We start from the raw sequence: 20,398 nt of genomic DNA, 5'->3' as shown, positions 1-20,398 counted from the left end.
CAGCTTCAGTCTAGTTTGTCACACAACAGCGAGTGGAGTATAGCTGTTAGAGGTACGTGACATTGAGAAACGAGAGCTGCTCGTCAACTTCCAGGCACCGCGGAGCATGTTACCTTTATTTTGCATACGGCAGCAACAGTTACCATCGTACGCTGTAGGATAATTTGCTGGCACAGCTACTGGAGGGCACAGCGGAGAGCAAATTTTATACGCGGCCAACAAAATATTCAATACTACCGGTGGTGGTGCGATCATCAGCGCTCTATAGCACACATTTCGAGCTGAAGATTATGGAATCGGTTCTTTTCAGAGCTAAAAATGCTTGAAGATGAGAGTTATGAGAATTTTCGCAACTACTACTAGTGTTAAATTTTCATGTATTCATGCATCGTTAGTTTTACAATAACGACCATCAAATAAAAACGGTAGTGTTGCCTATGAACAGTTTATCGCAGCATATAATGTATACATTTAGTCCTACGACACCATTTCATACAACCTCTAGGGCTGTATACCTTAGTTACCACAAAAGATCAAAATAATGGTCGCAGTGGTCCAAATCTTACAAAAAAAAAAAAAAAAACACCTTCCGCTAAACCAAGTTCGAATGTCAAACATTTCTCATACATTTCCTTGTCACCCTAATCGACCTGCAAGAAATTATTACTATCGATTTACCGTGGAAATGTGGAACTGGCGGTATTAGGATTTGCTTTGAACTTTGTGATTAAGTACACTTAATTTATCTCGGAAAACTTTCCAACAGCTGATCAAGCTCGTCGAAGTTTTTAACAAATGTCAGCAATATATTTCGACGAACAATCAGCAAATACATCGGTCTACCGTAAACCAGCATGTATTGACATTTTGTTTGCCGTAGTTCTTGAAAATTCTGCCGAAAACTTATAGAATATTTCGCTGAATTTATCAGGTGCTTTCTTTGAATTTATTCCAATGAAAGTAGACGGATACTGCATGAATAAAGTATGATTTTCAGACGTCGAAGAAAAACAAAAAAAAAGATAAAAATAGAAATAGATTTGATAATAAATGTACTAAAGTGCAAATATTAACAATGAAATTTGAAAGCTCGGTTACTTTTCATACTACTGAAAATAAACTTGAAATTCGACTGTTTGTTTCAGCAGGGATTTGGCCGATTGCTGTAAAGAAAGTTCGGTAGAAGATGGTTTTGTGAAATCCTTTATGTTCGATTTATTACGGATAAGCACGTTTACGTGCGATCAAACTCTGCTTTAGCACATGGTCGCCTGGTTTGTCCCTACATTGAATTACCATGTGCCTCCATTGGATGGAGGCGGATGGTTTTCCATTTCTTTCCCACAAGATATGGTGATACTCACTTCGGAAATAAAAAAAAAGATTTTTTTTTAAATATTTTTATTTATCTTTCATCATTTTAGTTTTCTCATGAATAATAATAATTAATAATAATCGTAATAATATTGTTGCTTTTCGGTTTTCATTCTTCTTTCCATCGCGCTACTCAATGTTTTTATTTTCTTTTTACAAGTTTTGTTCGCCTTTCGCTGTGGACGCCGCCTATCTCAGAGCGTTTAGCAATTGTTTTTGTTTACCACTAAATTTACCATTCATCGGGGCCAGTTTCTAGCACATCCTTGCCCTCACTATGTATATACGGTTTCGCCCCTGGGTTTAGTATTTTACAAAAGAAAAAAAAAGTTATTCACTCACTTACTTTCGTTTTTCTTCTGCTTCGGGTTTTCTTTCTTTCTTGTATATCGAACTGAATTCGATCGGTAGTCTTCGCGCTTTGTTACGCCTTCTTTGATTACAACCGGCGACGGCTACAACAAAGTTTGCTTCGCTGTCAATCGGTTAAACTTTAAAAACTTTGATTTGCCAGTCCTACTACAGTTCTTAGTTTTAGTTTAGGATATAAGGTGGGAAGGGTGGGAAAAATATAATGTACATAACGGTATAAGGGGGGGCAAGGGGTTGGGGAGTACTGTATTATAGTTATGCTTAATTAACGTTCGAACCAGTGGAAATTCTCTGGGCGATGGTGTCACGGTTAGCCGCAATTCGCGGTCGACACAGGAGCATTCCCTTTATGTACAACAACTCAACGAGAAACGTTGGATATAATGCTATCTTTGTCCAAATGGAACTCACTAAAAATCTATTGGCGTATGCGTAGACAATAGAGAGAGATGATGTAAAACAATAAATACACAGGTTGCTGCTATCGACAAACAAGTTATGTACAACTTTTACAAATCTTAGCCATTCGTTTCAGATCAAATCTTAACCAATAGTCAAAAGGTGTAGCTTTTTTTTGCACAAATGAAAAAGTACACTATGATTATGACGCGCGTGCGCGTGTATATGTGTTCGAGATTAATTTGATTGCACAATTTCGTATCGTCGGTTGGGTTGGATTTAAACTTTTAGCAATTGATTTTCTATAACAGAAAACCGGTTGAAAATTTCTGCTCGTTGCTTGGGATAACTTGAGCGTTTATTGATAGGGAAACATAACGCTGTAACCAAAACAACAATAAAGTGTTTGGTTTGGCTATGGCTTTTCGCTTTGCGTTCTATCCCTTCTTTCCTTATATTGCTTTTAGTCGTTTTTTTTTCTCGCCAATTTTTCAATTTCTACAACCTTCACTAGTGTATTCTAAGAAAATGCCTCGGAGGGGAGGGAAGTTTTCACTACCACAACCTGGCGCTTCTGTGTGTCGGGTTTTTCTTTGTGCTTCGTTTTTTTTGTTACTGGTGGTCAAATTATCGTGTAAAATGCTGCTTCCGCTTCTGGAGTTACCCGGGTTGCGGTGGTAAATAAACATTCTTTCTCTACTGTTACGTAACGTTGTACTGTGCTACTACTAATTATTTGCTGTTCGGAGGAAGGTAAATAAAAAAAAACTAACGAGCGAGAGGAAAATTTGTAAGCGTGTGTCTGTCTACTACCGGTTCGAGCTTTCGCCTTTCGTAAAACGAGAAAGAGGGAAAGTTCGAGTATGAGCGAGTATCGGTACTTGTTCTGGTTGATGCTATGTGAGAGTATTCTGTGTTGTCATGCTACTGGTTTTTTGTTTGTTTGGAAACTTAACAGAGAGGCGATAATCGAACCCAAAAAGTGTTTATGGTTGTGTTCGCTTAAGTTTGGTATTGTTTTTTCCTTCCTGCGCGTGAGTATTGAATGATTCATCTCTTAAGTTTCTGTTCTTTGTCCGTTTTTATTACAAATACCCTGTAGAAGCCAAGAATAGAGAGATAGAGAGAGAATTCTTCGTCAATTTTTGGTTTTATGTCAACCTTTTGAGTGTGGTTTAATCTCCGTTTGTTTGTTTGTTTTTCTTCTGTCATATTGACAACCTACTAGAGAGAATATGTTTCTCCTAACGTGTCACTTTTAAAATCAGGAAGCAAGACGGATTCATGTGTTTTCGTTTGTTTTGTCTTCTTGTTTTTTCCCGCACTGTGGAAGTTTCACCAACTTTTACCGTTGTTATTAAGCTCGATTCTGAATCGAAAAAAGAAACTGAACTGCCTTGTTTTCGGTGCTGCAAAATATTAACGAATAAAAACAACGCATGGCATGGCATGCTTTTCTTTGTAACCATTGAGTTTTTTTTTTGTTTTTCTCACAGGCTTATCCACAGTCGGTAAAATCATTCGAGTAAAATCAAGCAGAAGAAGAGGAACAAGATTTGCCTATAAGTATTATCGCGCGATCGTCGTCTCTCTTGCTGCTTTCTGCCTATCGACTAATTATACTGTACAGTTGTATGAGTGTCACCTACTAATAAGGATATTTTTGTTTTTGTTCACCTATTACGGTCCTCTACCGGGAGCGTTCTACTCATCACGCTAAGCCGGTCTCTTCTTCCCTTTTCTATGGCACCTTACTATTTTTTTTGTTTGCTCTAGAATAATGTTTGTTCTTCACTTTATCCGCTTACACTGCGTCCGGGTGCTCAAACCCATTGCTCTCCTATCATCCCTAATCATTCTATTTTTGTTTTTTTTTAATATCATAAAGATTCTTTGTTTTTTTTTTGTTGCTGTCATGTTTTGTTGTTCTTGTAGTAAAAATATCGCCACGACCATGGTTTGAGTTGTCTCCGGTACTGTATGCTGCAAGTGTTTCACTATGTTATTTTTACACTTGTTTTATGTGTTTTTTTTTCTGCTGTCATTTAAGACATATCGACTAGTTGAATGGCACTGTTTGCACAACACCAAATTCTGTTTTTTCTTCTTCTTCTATTCTTTCTACACAGTTTCTTCGTTAGCAACACTTTTTTTTGCTTTTTCGTTCGACCTTAAAATGTACTTTGCTTTGCGCTTAACTGCTAAAAGACATCCACAATGTTCACATTTAATTGTCATCTAATTAACTACATTCTTCACTATTTAGAGGGCTGTTCTGTTTTGTTTTTTTTATTCTCTCCCTTTCTCTGTCTGCCACTGCCCAGCCGGGCCCAGTCTCATCCTGACGTCATGCACTCAAAATGTATAAAATGATAATTCGCTTGTTCTCTTTTTTTTCTTCTCCTTTCTACTACATGACGAATGATGATTTGTTTATTACTTTGTATTAGTGTTTGTGTGAGTGTGTTAGTAGGGTGTGAATGTATGTGTTTGTTTGTAAAACAGTTTTGATTTTCAGCGTATAATGTATGCTTTTGTTTACGATTATATTTGTTTCTTTCTTTTTGTTGTCTCTTTTTTCTGCAAAAAGGATTGATTATTTGCAATGCACAATTTTTCTAACAGTTAATGGTTATTGTGTTTTACGTTTTATTTTCTTGTCATTTGATGATGCTTTGTTGTATGATGTTGTTGATGGGTCGGTGTTTGGTTGGAAAATATGATGACATTCACAACATGGCGGAAACCATACTTTTCTACTTAATGTATGACGTTTAGCCTTCTTTCGACTGCTGCTGCTGCTGATGGGGGTTTGGTTTGGGTGGTGCATCTACTATAAAAATATGCAGTTTTCTTTGTTCTTCGTTTCATTTGTGTGAGTGTTTTTTTTTCTGCTGTTCTGATATTAACATCCTGCTGTTGAATGCGCTTCGTCGCGACTCGAATGAGAAAGAGCTTGCTCGAGCGTAGAAAACTTGCCGCAGTTCCTATCATCTTCAATTTTTCGTTTAACCCTATGAAAATAATCCAAAATAAATCTATGTATCACAATATTCCTAATATTTACTTCCGTCTCTTCAAATCAGTTCTCGGAGAAAGACTTTCCTTATAAGAGAGAGCATTCTATGAAATTTACTTGATTTCTTTTGCCGCATTTGTTTGTTTATGTGTGTTTTTTTTTATTTCATGGCTTGCTTGATTTTTGTTTTGGAAAGCCTCACAGATTGGATAGAGATTGCACTAGCGGAGCGCTGCTATTTCACGAGCTTTCGTGCCTGTGCTGACGCAGCGTTTTGTGATTTCCGCTCTTCCGCCGCTTTCGTTTCGAGTCGCGTTGGAACGCTACATTGCCGGGATCGTCCGCCAGCTGCGGGTACTTGTGTATGCTGTGAATGTCCACACCGACCCAACCGTCGACGTCGCCATGCGAGATGAGCTCCTCCTTTTCCTCCTCGGTCCAATCACCGCGGCCCTGGAAACCGGCAGCGACCAGCTGCTTCTCGAGCTCCCAGGCTCTCTCGACCGCACGCTTGTGGGCATGTTTCAGTATGCGATGTCGCTCCTGCTCCGGATCGACGCCGTACTTGATAATCACTATCGCGTCCGGACCGTGGAGACGAAGTTCCTTACCATTCGTACCGGCATGATCGTTGATTTCGTGCGTTGAGATGTTGAACATTCCACCGAGTCGGCGCAGTTCCTCCGTATCATCGCGCAGCTTCATGATGTTGTCCTTCACAAAGTAGAAAACATCCTGATCGTGGATGCTGAAGTGTAGATCCAGGAAGTACGAACTGTTGAAGACAGACGAAACGACATCCTGGACGACGCTGTTAGACCCATCGACGACACTGACTAGAGCACGACCGTCGATTCGGGAAATTAGAACACCTTCGCCGAAAACTCCCCGCCGGTAGGCCACCCTCGGTAGTAGATTTCTCGTCTTGAGTTCCATCTTCAGCAGCGGTTTCGGTACAAATCCAAAATCGGAGAATCGTTCGTCAACCTGTGAGGAAAAGCTCAGTTAGTCTAGTCAAAACCTATAACAAGTTCTGAAGAAATTACCTTTTCAACAATGCACTGCAGTCCGGACATCACACCAAAGTCCGGTGCCAGCTGGGGTGACTTGATCATCGCTTTCGGCTTGTAGATCATATCCTTGGTGTACTTCGAGCCCTGCATTTTGGTGACGTCGTACCCGAACAGCCGCAGCCAGGACTTGAGATCGTTCATGTAGTTCATCGGTTCTTTCCGGTTGATGGGGTCGTTGTTGTGGAAGCGGTAGATGAACACATCGGTGTGCAGCCGCATCTCGGTGGCCAACTGCTCCCACGAAGGTGTCATCCATTGACCCACCGAAGTGTCGTACAGTCGTTTCTCCATATACACCAGCCGCGTGTTCGGATCCAGTAAACCGCCATGGAAGTCGATGGGAACGAAGAAGTCCGCATTCGAGTCTTTGATGATCTTACCGAACGGCGTTCGGCGAATCTCCTTCACGATGTTTCCGTTGATGTCGAAGAAAGCGATCGGAGATCCGTTCTGATCGGTGGCTACATAGTAACGCTGCTCTCCGGTTTCCACTGCCACCAGCATGTCACGATCGTCATACAAAAATCGGAAGGTTCGTGACACTTTCGGATAGTGGATGTGCGTAATCAGTTCCGGTGAGTTGATGTTGGTGTAGAAGTATTGCGTCACGTTACCCTTTTCATCGTGGCTGGCGACCAGACGTCCCTGATCGTCATAGAAATACCACGTTTGGAAGCGATCTCGCTCCAAGGCATGAATCAGTTGTCCACGGTTGTTGTAACGATATTTCTGCTCGCCTCGTCGCACCACGTAGCCACGAGCATCGTAGCTGTTGAACTCTACATCACCCACCTGCACCACGCGATCACCCGTATCATAACCCAGATTCGTCTTATCACCCTGCTCCAAAATACTGATAATATTTCCATTCTCATCGTACAAATACTTCCAGGAGTTGGTTCCAACAACCTCACTCACATGACCATCGGCATTGTAATTGACCTTATCCAGTGAAGTCACTCTACCAACCATCACCTTGTGTGTCTTGATCCGATTCCGCAAATCGTAGTCCAGCTCCAACCGGTAAACATCAAACGATTTAATGTTAATCAGCACACTCTTAACCCTTCCATGTTCGTCAAAATCGGTGATCGTGAAAAACTGCTTCGAAGTATCCTGAACCACGGTCCGGTTGAACGCATTCCTAGTGATCCTCAAGTCACTAATCGCATCCAGCGTTCCCAAGCTCTGTCCATACTTGAACCGCATGATCGGTAAATCCTTTCCGTCAATGTCCATCTCTATTCCACTCAACCGAGCATTACCATCGTACTGATACTTGAAGTGAGCCGAAGCCAGTGCACTCTTCGAACCAAACATCAGCTTCTCGTCCTTCATCACACCCGCGTGATACTTGAACTCCCTGCGCAGCTCAAAACCAGGCTCCAGTACATCCACCATCTTCACCAAGCTCGTACTCTCCTGATAAGTATACTGCGTGGAGGACAATCCCGCCAGCACCGTTTCAAGCCGTCCCGCATTATCATACACGAACGCTACCTTCCCAGACTGATGAGGATGAATCTTGGCCAAAATTTGCCCGTCATCGTTATACAGAATCTCGAACGGATGTCGATTTATAGGCGAGAAGTACTGATACTTGAAGAATCCTAACGAAGTTTGCAGTGAAAACGCGTGTATGTGACCTCTCGGAGTAGTCAGCGATTGCAACGCACCCGCGTCATCGTACTGCAGTAGGTAATCCGACCGTCTTGGAGTCGTCACCTTCAGCGGTAGACTGCTGATCATATCCTTGAAAGCATACACGATCGAACTACCGTCACCATATTTGATCTCGTTCAGACGTCCCGCGCGGTCAAAGGTATAATCCTCTTTTAAGTTACCCCACTTCCAAGAGATCAACCGACCGAATCGATCGTACTCCAAATCCACATCGGCGTACTCGCCCGACTGCGGTCTATAGGCAACCGGACGCGATGACTTATCGTAGGTAACATTCAGCAATTCAGTTTTGTCATCTACGGATACCGTTATAGATGAGCTATCTTTCTCGTACTCGAACGTTAGCAGGTTATCTCCGTTGACGCGCAGCTTACGACCAACCTGGGTGAGAGCACGTGCGTTCTTTCCACGTACGGGAACGTGACGGATGAAGTAGCGCCACTCGAAGCGGTTCGATAGATCACCGTTGATTTCCGTGCGTTGTTTCGATGGTACCGGGTAACTTTCGCCCAGCAGTGGATCGATTTCCGCTAGTAGAATGTACGGTACAGACTCGACCGAAACTACGTTACCCCATGGTGATACACTGGTCGTTCCACCATCTACCAGTACTGTTGTCTTAGTAGCTGCTTCACCGACCCGGGAAACCACCGACGAACCTTGGATAAGCATGGAAACTTCACGCTGGGAATTCTCCGTCACCTTTACGGTTGCCCCTTTAACGCTGAGATCGAAGCTAAGGTCAATCACTTTGCCGGTTGGAGTGACGGCTGACGTTAGCCGACCGAATTCGTCGTAGTTGTACACGTACGAACGACCGGTGGAATCGAGTTTAGTTTTCAGCAGTCCCGTTGGTCCGTGATAGTCGAAGGTTACGTTGTAGTTGTCCGGGGTGCTTAGCTCGTGCAGCATCTTCATGCGAGTCATCCGCAGGCGACACTTCTGACCCTTGGTGTTCTCGATCGAGTTTACTTGGGAGGTGTAGTCACGTAGCAGGAATACCTTATTGCCGGCGGCATCCGTGACCGTGCTCAGTTTACCGTTTGAGGTGTTGACGTTGTACAGGAAGCTGTAGGTTGTTTCGCCGGTCATAATGTTTTTGGTGGCGATATGCTGACCGAAGCGGTTGAACACGTAGATTTCTTGGGAGTTGGGAGCGTAGATTTCGTACTCCTTGGAAGTACCTGCCTCTGGCAGGCTGGAGATCACCGATCGGATGCGATAGTTGGCCTGATCGGCGATGTGAACGTGGCCGTCCGGAGTGACGGTGATGGCCGAGATGGTGTTGAATTTGGCACTAATCGCTAGGTAGTGATCGGCTTCATAGCAGTCGCATCCGCGCTCCAGACAGTTGCACTTGGATTCGGCTCCAGCGTAAGCGGCAATTTTACCATCCGTTCCGATGACGCGAATGCGGTTGATCCGCTGGGAGTCGCTTTCGGCTACGTATAGATCACCGGACGGAGCGAAGGCGATGCTTTGCGGCATAATGAGCGTTGCGTGAGCTGCCAAATCGGAGTCGAAGGTTGCTGGAACAGCCGAAGCGCAGTGTAGCGGACGACCGGCGATTACTCGAACGCGACCGTCTGGTGTCATGCGAAGGATCATGTGATCATCGATGATGTGTAAGGTGTCGTCCAGTGGGTTGATTGTTAGTTCTGTTGGCCACCGGAGGTGCATTTCTTCGATTTTCAGCGTTCCCTCGCAGGGGACAGGTTTCCAGTGAGATTTGTGCATGTGGTTGCCGATCAGGGTGCTGATAACTCCATCACGATCGACCATACGAATGTTTGTGCCATCGGCGAAGTACAGCACATTATCGGATGAGATGGCCACTCCCTTCGGGTAGGCTAGCTTGGCGTCACGGGCTAATCCTCCGTCACCGCAGTGGGCTTCGTCACCAGGCAAGCAGCGTTCGCCACTACCAACTACCGGTTCCCAGTTGTGCTCCGGATCGTGAGAATCGTCCTTGTTCTTGACCTTAATGATTTGATGCGACTCCGGATCGGAGATGTACAGCGAACCGTCCAGCGGACTTAGCGCCATGTGATAGCGGTAGGACACTCGAGTGGCGTTCAGTTTAACAACAGTTTTCACCGTTCCATCGATCATAATTCGACGGATGTAGTTGAAATCTCCAACGTACAGGCTACCGTCAGGGGCGGCCGCTAAAGCAACCGGTGCCAGCAATCTCTGCTTGGATGCAATGCCGTTGCAGTCGGGACAGTCCAATGGCCGCTGATGTCCATCACCCATGGTAGTTAGAATAACGCGTGGCTTATGCTTTAGATAGATGTTCGAGCCGTCGCCTTTCTGTAGGATACCTTCATGGAAGTTGTACCGATGATGAATGTCCAAATTCCAGCCACCCACTTCGGAAATGCTCATATCATGACCACTCAGCTTGGTGGTTTGAACATCCCAAATAACGTCCTTACAGTCCGTGTACTGGTAGCCCACTTTAACAACGGCTGTCGTGATACCGTAAACTCGTTGCCTGTAGATGTTCAACCGATTCCACGGGTAGGTAAACTTGATACCAGGGTCCGCTTCGAAAATCCTCTCAAACAGAATGCCTTCGATGGTGATTCGCAAATGGATCAGTTTCAGTGTTTGTGGCACAGTATCCGGAGTAAGCTGCAACTTGATGGTCGACAAATATCCGGCCGCTCGGCTGCTGTGATAGACCAGATTCAACCCGGTACCGGGGATCGATAGGGATTCCTGCACAACTTGCGATTCGGCCAGAATGGCGCTCCGATCCGGACAGGCACCCTGGAAACCGTGCTTCCAAGTCGCCAGCACTACCGGTTTCATCGAATCGTAATCATGGGAGAAGCAGGTATGCGGCGAGCCCGTCTTTTCCTTATCGTCCGACGTGGACATCACGACGGTATCGATGATGACAACCTCGTTCCAGGGCACTTGTACGATGCGAGTTTGCGGACGGAATGGCGACCGGCCGAACTGCAGCGTAATGGCACCGCCTCCGTTAACCATCAGATCGAACCAACCGTCGTCGCGGGTCAGGGTGAATCCTTCCAGGGGGGTGGACGTACTCACACGTACCCCTACCAGGCCCATCTGTAGCGAGGTTACCACACGGCCTCGAATGACGGCAGATCGGCTGTTTGGGGGAGAAACGAAACAACAAACAAATTGAGTCTAATTGCAAAATAAATCTTTTTTTTTTTCTGCGGCATCCCGTGATAATTCTACAACGGACCGTGGCCCATGTTGACCAGCTCAACTGACCATAATATGGCGCGCAAATCAACTGAGGAAAATATTGTTCTACCAGAATTACCAACAAGAAAAAAAAAAATGAAAACAGCTAAATACCAGTTGGAGTAACACAGAAATTTTCACACAATGGACACGGACAACAAATGGGGCTACACGGAGATGAATGATGGATTTTTATTTCTCGATGCTACTCGATGCCTACTACGATGCAGTATGGTTAGGGGTTGCATTGGGGGTGAGGGAAGAGTTGCAGGTGATACATATTAAAAGCAGTAGCTGCACTTTCATGACAGCTAGCGGGGGCGACGGATGATGAGGTTTATTTCCATATATTTTTTTACTGCACATCTGATTGGGCAAGCAGGCAAGCGGTGGAAGAGGGAGGTTACAAGTGACATAGCCAGCAAGCTCGGAATGGGACAAAATAAAATATGAATAAATCATGCATAAATAATAGTTAATTAGCGAAAAATGTTGATATGTTTCAATCTTTTTTTTTTTTTTGAAGCAAAAACACAAGCAGTCCCTGTCACGTGAAATTAAGTTGGTGCGTTCTGGTTCAACATGCGGAAAAATTTATGACGAACGACGATTCGGGACAGTGCGTCGACTGCAGTAGTAGTAGTCGGGTTTTTGTGTCCGTTGTTGCTCCAGTTAGGTTCGATAACGCATCCCGCGGCAGCAGGCGGTGCTGATTTGAGTTGATGTCGGTCGGATTTGGGGCCGAGTTTGCTATGTTTTTCAATTATTTTTTATACTTTTTTTTCGCTCCGCTTTGCTGTGGAGGTTTATCATAGCCGAGGGTGAAAACAAATGAAATTTAATTAATGAGAAAAAAAAAGTGGTAGATCAATTAAATTTCTATTAACTGTTCAGCCGGTTCGTGGATTTCTAGTTGTTGCTTTTTCAATAAGCTGTTGATTGCAGCCACAAGTATTTTTATAGTTAAACTCGGAGATTTAACGGGGTTTTGCTATGGAAGTAAGTTCACACTTTTTTGCGACCAAATTCCCAAAAGCTAATCTATCTTCGAGATTTTTTTAAATTCCATTAAAATGCAAGTACTGTCGGAATTTTACTAAAATTTTCAGCTGTTGAGCATTGGCAGTTCTATTATAAGTCATGAGCTATAAAATTGAATCGACATTTGTTTTTATTTTATTGTCGTTACTCAAAATTCGAGCGCAAAACGTCAAAGACCAAAAAATAATGTGTCTGAGAGAACAAACTTAGCAATAGTCTATTGATAATCATGCACATTTACTCAAACATAATTTTCTGGAGAAAAGTGTTGTTTTTGGGACTAGAAACGGAATTGCTAGAATAGGAGCAGCTATACTCTTGTGCTTATTCCTCTTTCCACGACTGATTATCGTTCATAAAGAGGTGCATAAAAGGGAGTATAAAGCAGTATAAAATTCATCATCCCTCGAAAACCGTTGTGACAAATTATTGCTTGTAAATAGTTTTTTTTTTTTTTATTCTCGCTTATTTTCCGTCGGTCTATTTCCGCCACTGTTGTGGCCAATTACCGACGCCCAGGGAGGCAACTCCACACCCAGGTCCCTAACTCACGACCCGTTTTTTAACGGACCGGCGCCAACGGCTTTACTTCCTCATGCGATGGAAGGCGTGATCCCAGAGATTTTTCGCCTCAGAAAATCTCCCGGTGTCGGCTAGGATTGAATCTAGACCAGTTGGGTTGGTTGTGAGTGGATCACGCCACCTCACAACAATCGACACCTATGTCGGCGGTGGGATTCGAACCCAGGCGTCGAGCGTGGTTGGCGGAGACGTTACCAACCACACTAGGCCCCCGCTCTGCTTGTAAATAGTTAACGCAGAGCCTGAGCTAGGATAAAAACAGTTTTTGGCTTTATTGAAATTCGCCGTTCTATGTCCTATAAATTTAGGACAAAGGTTTCTTTCTACACTCAAAGAAAATATTACCAAGCGAATACGTAGATACAACGTAAATTTACGTTAACCTGAATGCTGTCACTGTTTCAAGTAAATGATACGCATAAAAATGAATGTAAATAACGCAATAGCTTAATAAAATCCGAATACTTTTATTCCTGGGTGAAAAATTGTATGGAGTTTTTGATATTAATAATTCAAAGTATCCAATTTCACCTAAATGATGATTTCCGCGGGTGTACTCAAAAGTAGGTGAATCACTTTTACCTTAAAATTCCCTTCCCGCACAGAAGTGCTGATTTACGTAAAAAACGCATATTTGGGTATTTTTATTTTTCTGTGTACGTTTACTGCTCTACTTTACCGACTCTTGTTCCTCCTGTCAAGTATCACCAATCGGGTTGTTTAGCTATAGAGATAAGTGACTTTTCACCTACGCACACTAATGAACGTGTAAACTCATGTAAAGTTGCTTTTGTTTCCTCCAAAATGTAAATCATCGCATCTCGTTGCTCCGACTTTTTATCACTTTTTACCATTTTTGGTCGATACTGTTAAGCAGCTTCCCCCGATTCATGATCACGAAATTCATTCAGAAACGAGTTGAGAACTTATAATAAGTATTCAACTGAATATTTGTCCAGCTGCCAAAAACATAGCATAGCAAACAAAAAGGCGATTTGTAAATACTTTCCTCAACTAGGTGCACTAATACATTCGTACGTAAAAAGGTCTATATCAGTTTTTTACCCAAGTATGATGACAGTTCTACAAGGTATGCTACATTTTTGTCTATTCACGCACACAAACAAATCTCGTTATGAAAATTTCGCATTTTGTATGGAATTCAGAACATTTTTGGAAATTTCTCGTTTTATGTTGTTTTATATCTGATTTTTTTGGTTGGAGAGTGAATCTCCAGTTGAAACACACTAGAAATTGATATTAATTTAGATTCAAAAAGTGTGAAAAATTGCGACAATATGTCGAAATAAAATATATAAAAATGCTATATTTCTAATAGTTGGAGCATAATCTTAGTCATTGTCATAGCTCATGACTTTTGTTACTGTATGAAACATAAGCGACTCTATTTAGAAGCGCTATTAGAGTACAAGAAAAAAACGAAAAGTGCAAAAAGGTTACCGGCAAATTGATGAAAAACAGCATATTTTACCTAAACCGCAGCATGTATATGTATTCCCCACAAATAAAACGTGTTTCAACATCATTTCTATAACTTTTGAGGAAAGTATGTTTTATAATCGACGTGAATAGCATACCTTTTAGAACTGTCATCTATACTTGGAGTTTTTCACATGCGCCATGTTTCAAGGGCTAACATCTCAACATATGTGTAGACGAGATAGCATATCACCGCCTCTTTTCATACATCTTTATTTTACTGCTGACAGCGGGCACAAATAATTTGAGCCCATGACATGAGTTCATTGTCATTATTCGTTACTCGGTAAAGGGATGCCAACGGCTCGATTTTTTATATCATCTGAAACAACTGCATTTTCTAAGCAAAACGTGATTTCCAAAATTTTCTATCTTTGTCCTACAATTTTTAAATCACGAATCAAAACTACTCGAAATTTACTCGAAATCGCTACAATGACAGTTCGCCCATGTACCAACTATCATTGTAGTGATTTGGAGCAGTTTCTATTCTTCATTTTAAAAATCGAAGGATAATAATATAACATTTTAAAAAAATCACGTTTTGCTCAGAAAATTACACTCATTTAGCTGATATACGAACAACAGAAATCCGTGAATAGCAACCCAATTATAATTCCCTGGAGAAGTTTCAACTGTAGGCTTAATTTGCCAAAAGGAAGTTACACCGAGGTATTGCAGTATTCAGCGTAAAGGAAGGTTAAGAGTGGCAAGCCTGAGAATAAAGAACTCTACTTTTTGGCATCGTATGGCTTGATTCTACTATGATTCGAACATCCGCTTGTCAAAATGGACTCTAGAGCCTGGTAAATATCCCATCAATAAATCCTAATTGTATTAGTTAAATCGATATTTTTTAGCAACAAGCTTTAGATTTTTGATTTCTCACGTCTCACGTCTCACGTTTTGATTTCGAAACGTCGGCAAAATGTCAAATATGAATATTTTTTTTTCAGATAATTTCTCTAAATTTTCCCAGCAAGAATTTTTTTTTTCGCTATTTATCTGAGCAATTTATAGTATAAAATAAGTTTTACCTGAAATATATCTTTTGAAAATTAACACTTTGTTATTGAGTTGCATAAGCGACGTTTGAAGTTTTTGGTATTTTGGTGATAAGTCTGGAATACATGCCAACGATAATTGGGATCTTTTTTCATGGCTATGACGTGTAGCTGACACAATTTGATTAGGATTCAGAATAGTAGTTTTTATTTAAGCAAGCGTTTTGATGAAGAACTTTTTGTTTTTTTCCTTTATGGACTGCCTCACTGCGACCAAAATCGTTGATTGTGAGATATGTCCGGGTATCTGCTGTATCTCGCACATCAATCATTTGCAATACCGCTATTGAGAAGGGCGCATGCTTATTATTTTACCCTCGCTTGTGTGTAATGTGATGATTTTACCCTTCCTTTTACACGCTCTCTGCTCTACTATACCGACCCTTCTTTCTCGCTACTAAATATCGTTAATTATAATTCCCTGGAGAAGTTTCGTTGCGCGTCCTTCTGGCCTGACTTATATTTTTGTTATGAGGAAGTCACGCGAAGTTATTTTAGAATTCAGCCTAAGCGAAACGTGAAGGAAGGGGAGCCTGAGAATAAACCCATGCTTAGGTCCTTTTTGACATCTAAACCCACGACCATGCATTTTTGGTTAATCTCTTTGTAAATAATTTACAATGAATTTTCATAAATTCGTTCATTTTTCCAATTCGTTATAACTTTCACAGATTTTCCTGGTATCCAATGATTGCTCTGTGATTTTCTACAGGTAAAATTGCTCATTATTCTATTCAATTTTATTAACAATAATAGCACCTTCAGGGCTGCCAGTTCTAAGAATATTTTCACAGTTTGCTTTGAACTATAAAATTTGTTGTGAACCCCTTGCGAGGGGCAAGACAGCTTTTATCTGAGTTATGCTGATCTTATACTTGGGAGTAACTCTAATTTACTCAATATTTTTCTGAAATTCTCAGATAACTCACATCTTTGAGTACATTGAGAACAAGATAAAAATACGAAGGGTGAGACTGAGCAACATTCATGTTTACCCGAAAAAAGTTACATAAAAAAACCTTAAAAGTTGCTCTAATTGTACATAGTTATACTATAATTTAACTAAGTTTTTCATTGTAAATACATCAATTTTACATTAAATATCATTGTCTAGAACAATAAAAAACATTTTTTTTTATTTTCACCATGAAAAAGGGGGGTTGTATGTATCTTAACAACATTTTTCTCATACATTTAGAAGTCACTGACAATTTTTTTCATGGTAAAAATATTGTCGGTGGTAGATGCAACATCGAAAAACGATGTTAAAACATGGTAATAACAAAAATCGTTTGCACGTTTACAGTAAAAACCCCGTGTTTTTTAATGTCACAATAAAAAACATTGTCCGTTTACTGTTCTCACCGCAAAATACATCGTCAATTTTTTTTCGGGTATATTTGCGGTGGGAAAAAAGTTTAAGAATGGGTATTGAAAGACACGAGAGTTACTCAGATTTGCTCTTCAATTTTCAGGTTTCTTCAGAAAAAATCAAATTCAAATTTACTCACTATTATCTGAGTTACTCTTTTGCTTGGGAGTATCTCTTATTTATTCAATATTACTTCGAAATTTTCAGATGATTCACATCTTTGGTTACCTTGAGAGCAAAAAATACATCTATGAACGGTAGGACCGAGAAACATTCATATGTATATTTGCAGTGGGAAAAAAGTTTAGAATGAATATTCAGAGACACAAGAGTCACTCAGATTTGCTCTTTATTTTTCAGGTGTTCTCAGAAAAAATCGGAAAAATTCAAATTTACTCACTGTCTCACAACTCGACCCCTTGATACTGTGGATATTGGTTGAAAATCACAAATTCCAGTTGACCCAAAAAATTTGCAGAGTTTATGTCAGGTAACTTATTGTTTTATATCTTAAATTTTCGTTTTGGTCGATACCACCAACTCTTGAAGTAATACTTTGCTTCAGTTTGGGAACATCGGAGTATATGAAGAGCACAATTCGTGATCCCACTAAAAATCGAGAAAAAATGGAACGGCAATCCACATTGATCAAGTTAAACCGTTCGCTGCTTGAAAGAATGCTCAAACTACCAAAACAGGCTGCGTCATATTGCTACGTGACAATACTCTATCACATACGACAAAATTGTTTCGCAATACGCTGCGAACCCATGCGCCAGCGCTTTGCTAGAAATCCCTTGATTCTGGTGTTGATGAGCTTGTTATACTAGGAGAGAAGTTATGAGTAATACAGCAGACAAGGCATTACCAAAGAAAGCAGAAAACAAGTCAAAATATCGTCCATAAACATTTCAAGATTTCGTTTTGGTAGCACTGCAAACCCGTTGGGCACCTTTTAAGCAGCTTTGCGATAATTTTATTTCGACATTTTCATTACGATAACAGTTCAAGGTAGAACAGGATGGTGCTTCTTTTCCATACAACTTTGAGGTTAGGTTTTTTTTTCACTTAACGACTTTGAACGTAAAAATTCAAGCTTCCACCTAATAAATAGCGCTCGAATTGCATGCGCCAGCACGATGCGAACAATCGATCAAAGTTTCGCACACGTAACTTTAATGGTTTTCGAGAAAATTATCTTGCAAAATTTAGGCCAAACTTGAGCACGGAGTTTCACCTTAATTCTGCACCATACTGAAGAGTGTGACCAGGAGTACAGGAAATAGATTAAAGCTGTGGAAATGATGATGTATTTGATCAGCTTTTAACCAACCAATTGTTTTGTTCTCAAACAAAAGAAAAAATAGCGGAAGCATGCCTCTGTTTATTAAACTCATTGGCGTCGGCTGATTATTAAACTCATAAATGCTTCCTTGGTTTATTCAGCTGTAGCTAAAGTGCTCATCCTTTTTTTTATCTATTTAAAAATTCAAGCGCAACGTCTGGCACCAATCAACTTCCTCTGGAATAAGTTTCTTGTAATAGCAATGCTGATTAAAATTTACTCTATAGCTAGGCGATGTATTAGAATAAAAACATAACTTGGAAGCATACGAACTTTACCCTGAAACCACCGTATAAAAACACACATTTAAATAATAAGGTATTGAATTTTGACGTTGGTAGTGTTTGTTGAGCATCTCTCTGTCTGTTTGAAGCACTGTTGGGAAGGAAAAAACATCTATTCGTGTTTTAGTGTTGATATGTCACCGTTTGTGGCAGAACACACAATAAAAATTCTGAATAAATATTAGTAAATAATTAATTCATCACAAAACATCCCCCCCTATTAAAAAAAAATCTATTCGTGTTTGTTGCGAGCGAGAAAAAAAATTCTCATTACTCAAACGCAGTAAGAATACCTTCTTCTAAATTCTTCACTGCATTACTATTCATGTAAACTAGCATTTATATGAGTTATGGGGACATCCACATATCACGTAGACAGATTTTAAACGTTTTTGACCCCTGTTGACAAATGCTCATATAAATTCTAGAAATTAAAAATATAAATTCTAAAAATCATATAAATCCCCCCCCTCTAAGCTGTCCACGTGGTATGTGAATGACCCCTATTGTCATTAAGTTAAGTGTTGAATAAATGACCAGAAAGGTATATAAGTATAATCTTTCACAAATATCGTCATAAATTTACCTTTCTTTCGCTCTGTTTGACAAAGGCTATTTTAGCACAGCTATATTTTCCAAAACCCAATTTTCAAAATAATAAACTGGTCAGCAGGTTAATTTTTATGTTTTAAAATGGTTTAAAACGGTTTAAAAACGATTTAAATTACTTAGCTTGATGAGTACAAAATTCAGCATTCACCTCGATAAAAGCCGTCGAGTTTTTCTATGGGGATACCGTCTTTCCAAGCGGCAGCGTAAACTGTCACTGTATACACGCTCTTGAAAAGTGACACAAAAGTTGAATGAAATTAAGCCCATTTTCAGAGCAGGTTTCCATCTTTTCATGCCGAAGCTACAATTGAGTTTCTTGTATGTTATTCATTTTCAGACTATTTCGGTCCTGAATATCGGGTTCATATTGCTTATTTTTGTTTTCGTTCGAATCAATTCGTTCCGAAGTATCGAAAATTCTCTAGTGCGAAATAATCATATCCGACGATTTGAATTTGTATGAAACACAACAGTTCCTAAAAGGTCCCACACACACAATTTCGCGGCAGCCGTTTTGCTCGGATGTAACCAACGTTGCCACATTTTTATTGTCCTGTTTTATGTCAGGCCCAGTTCCTAAATTGAGGTTCGATTACAGCAACCAACATATCGAACAAAAAATTATCGATTGTTATTCCGAACCCAAAAAAAAACGACCATAACCTCACGGATTTATATGCATTAGATTAGAGGCTGAATTTGTTTTCGACAACCACGCACCGCGTGTTGCGGGAGACAATAAACGGAAGTGCAATCCCGGCGTTAGACGACCCAAATTTATCACGTGCCGCTCTAGTCTGTATGAAACTTTCGGTGTTTGCTTTTGCAATGTTTCGGTTACAATTTTCCGTGCCATCCGGAAAAGCATCATTGTCGCGGCCTATGTAAGAGTATATTTTTCCGCATCGGAACTTGTTGATGATAGTGCGTTTTTTATTTCTCGTTTTCGTTTGGTTTCCACAGCGACAGCCAGCATAGTGGTTGTAGCAGCAACCCAAAGTGATGAATGTTGATTGCTTTGGTTTGACCCGGTAGCAGGTCCGAACGCACACAATATTGCAAAGTTAAAAAATTAAATTTATGCATTATTTCTTTTTCTATTATTTGGTTTGTGTACTACGGCACTGCTGCACTACGGCAGCAACACTAGGCCATGCTTGTTTGAAAATTGAAAATGATGCGTTTTTTTGTGTGTTTTTAATTGCATTTTTTTTCAGGAAAAGCGCGCCTTACGTAATGCTTTTTTGTCGTTCGAACCTGACAGATGCAAAACAGATTGACGTATCGGTTAAACCGCCTGCGGTTGTTCATCTGCACAGCATGGCGTCGTGGTGGAAGCGTGTTTCGGATTTTAACACCGGCCTGCTTATGTTTTTGTTTTTTTTTTCGCTAAATTGTAAACATAGTATACATACACACATACAACATAGAAAACAATCAACAGAAAGAG

At 40.8% G+C, this 20,398-nt stretch overlaps 1 protein-coding gene across 12 annotated transcripts in view; it reads right to left on the bottom strand.

The window, feature by feature from the left end:
* Nucleotides 1-1,589: 1,589 nt before the first annotated feature.
* LOC129721707 (teneurin-m) overlaps nucleotides 1,590-20,398 on the bottom strand; it is a 440,502-nt gene continuing 421,693 nt past the window's right edge. For all 12 annotated transcript variants that reach the window (XM_055674594.1, XM_055674598.1, XM_055674595.1 and 9 more), the window contains 2 exons: nucleotides 6,211-11,047; nucleotides 1,590-6,151 (listed from right to left, as the gene is read on the bottom strand). In XM_055674594.1, the coding sequence (XP_055530569.1) occupies nucleotides 5,405-6,151; nucleotides 6,211-11,047 (5,584 nt within the window). In that variant the 3' untranslated portion in view covers nucleotides 1,590-5,404. The remainder of the gene's footprint in view (nucleotides 6,152-6,210; nucleotides 11,048-20,398) is intronic.

Source organism: Wyeomyia smithii, chromosome 2 (assembly GCF_029784165.1).
Source record: "Wyeomyia smithii strain HCP4-BCI-WySm-NY-G18 chromosome 2, ASM2978416v1, whole genome shotgun sequence".
NCBI lineage: Eukaryota > Metazoa > Arthropoda > Insecta > Diptera > Culicidae > Wyeomyia > Wyeomyia smithii.
The sequence above is the reverse complement of the archived record's forward strand: the minus strand, read 5'-3'. Positions and strand labels throughout refer to the sequence as shown.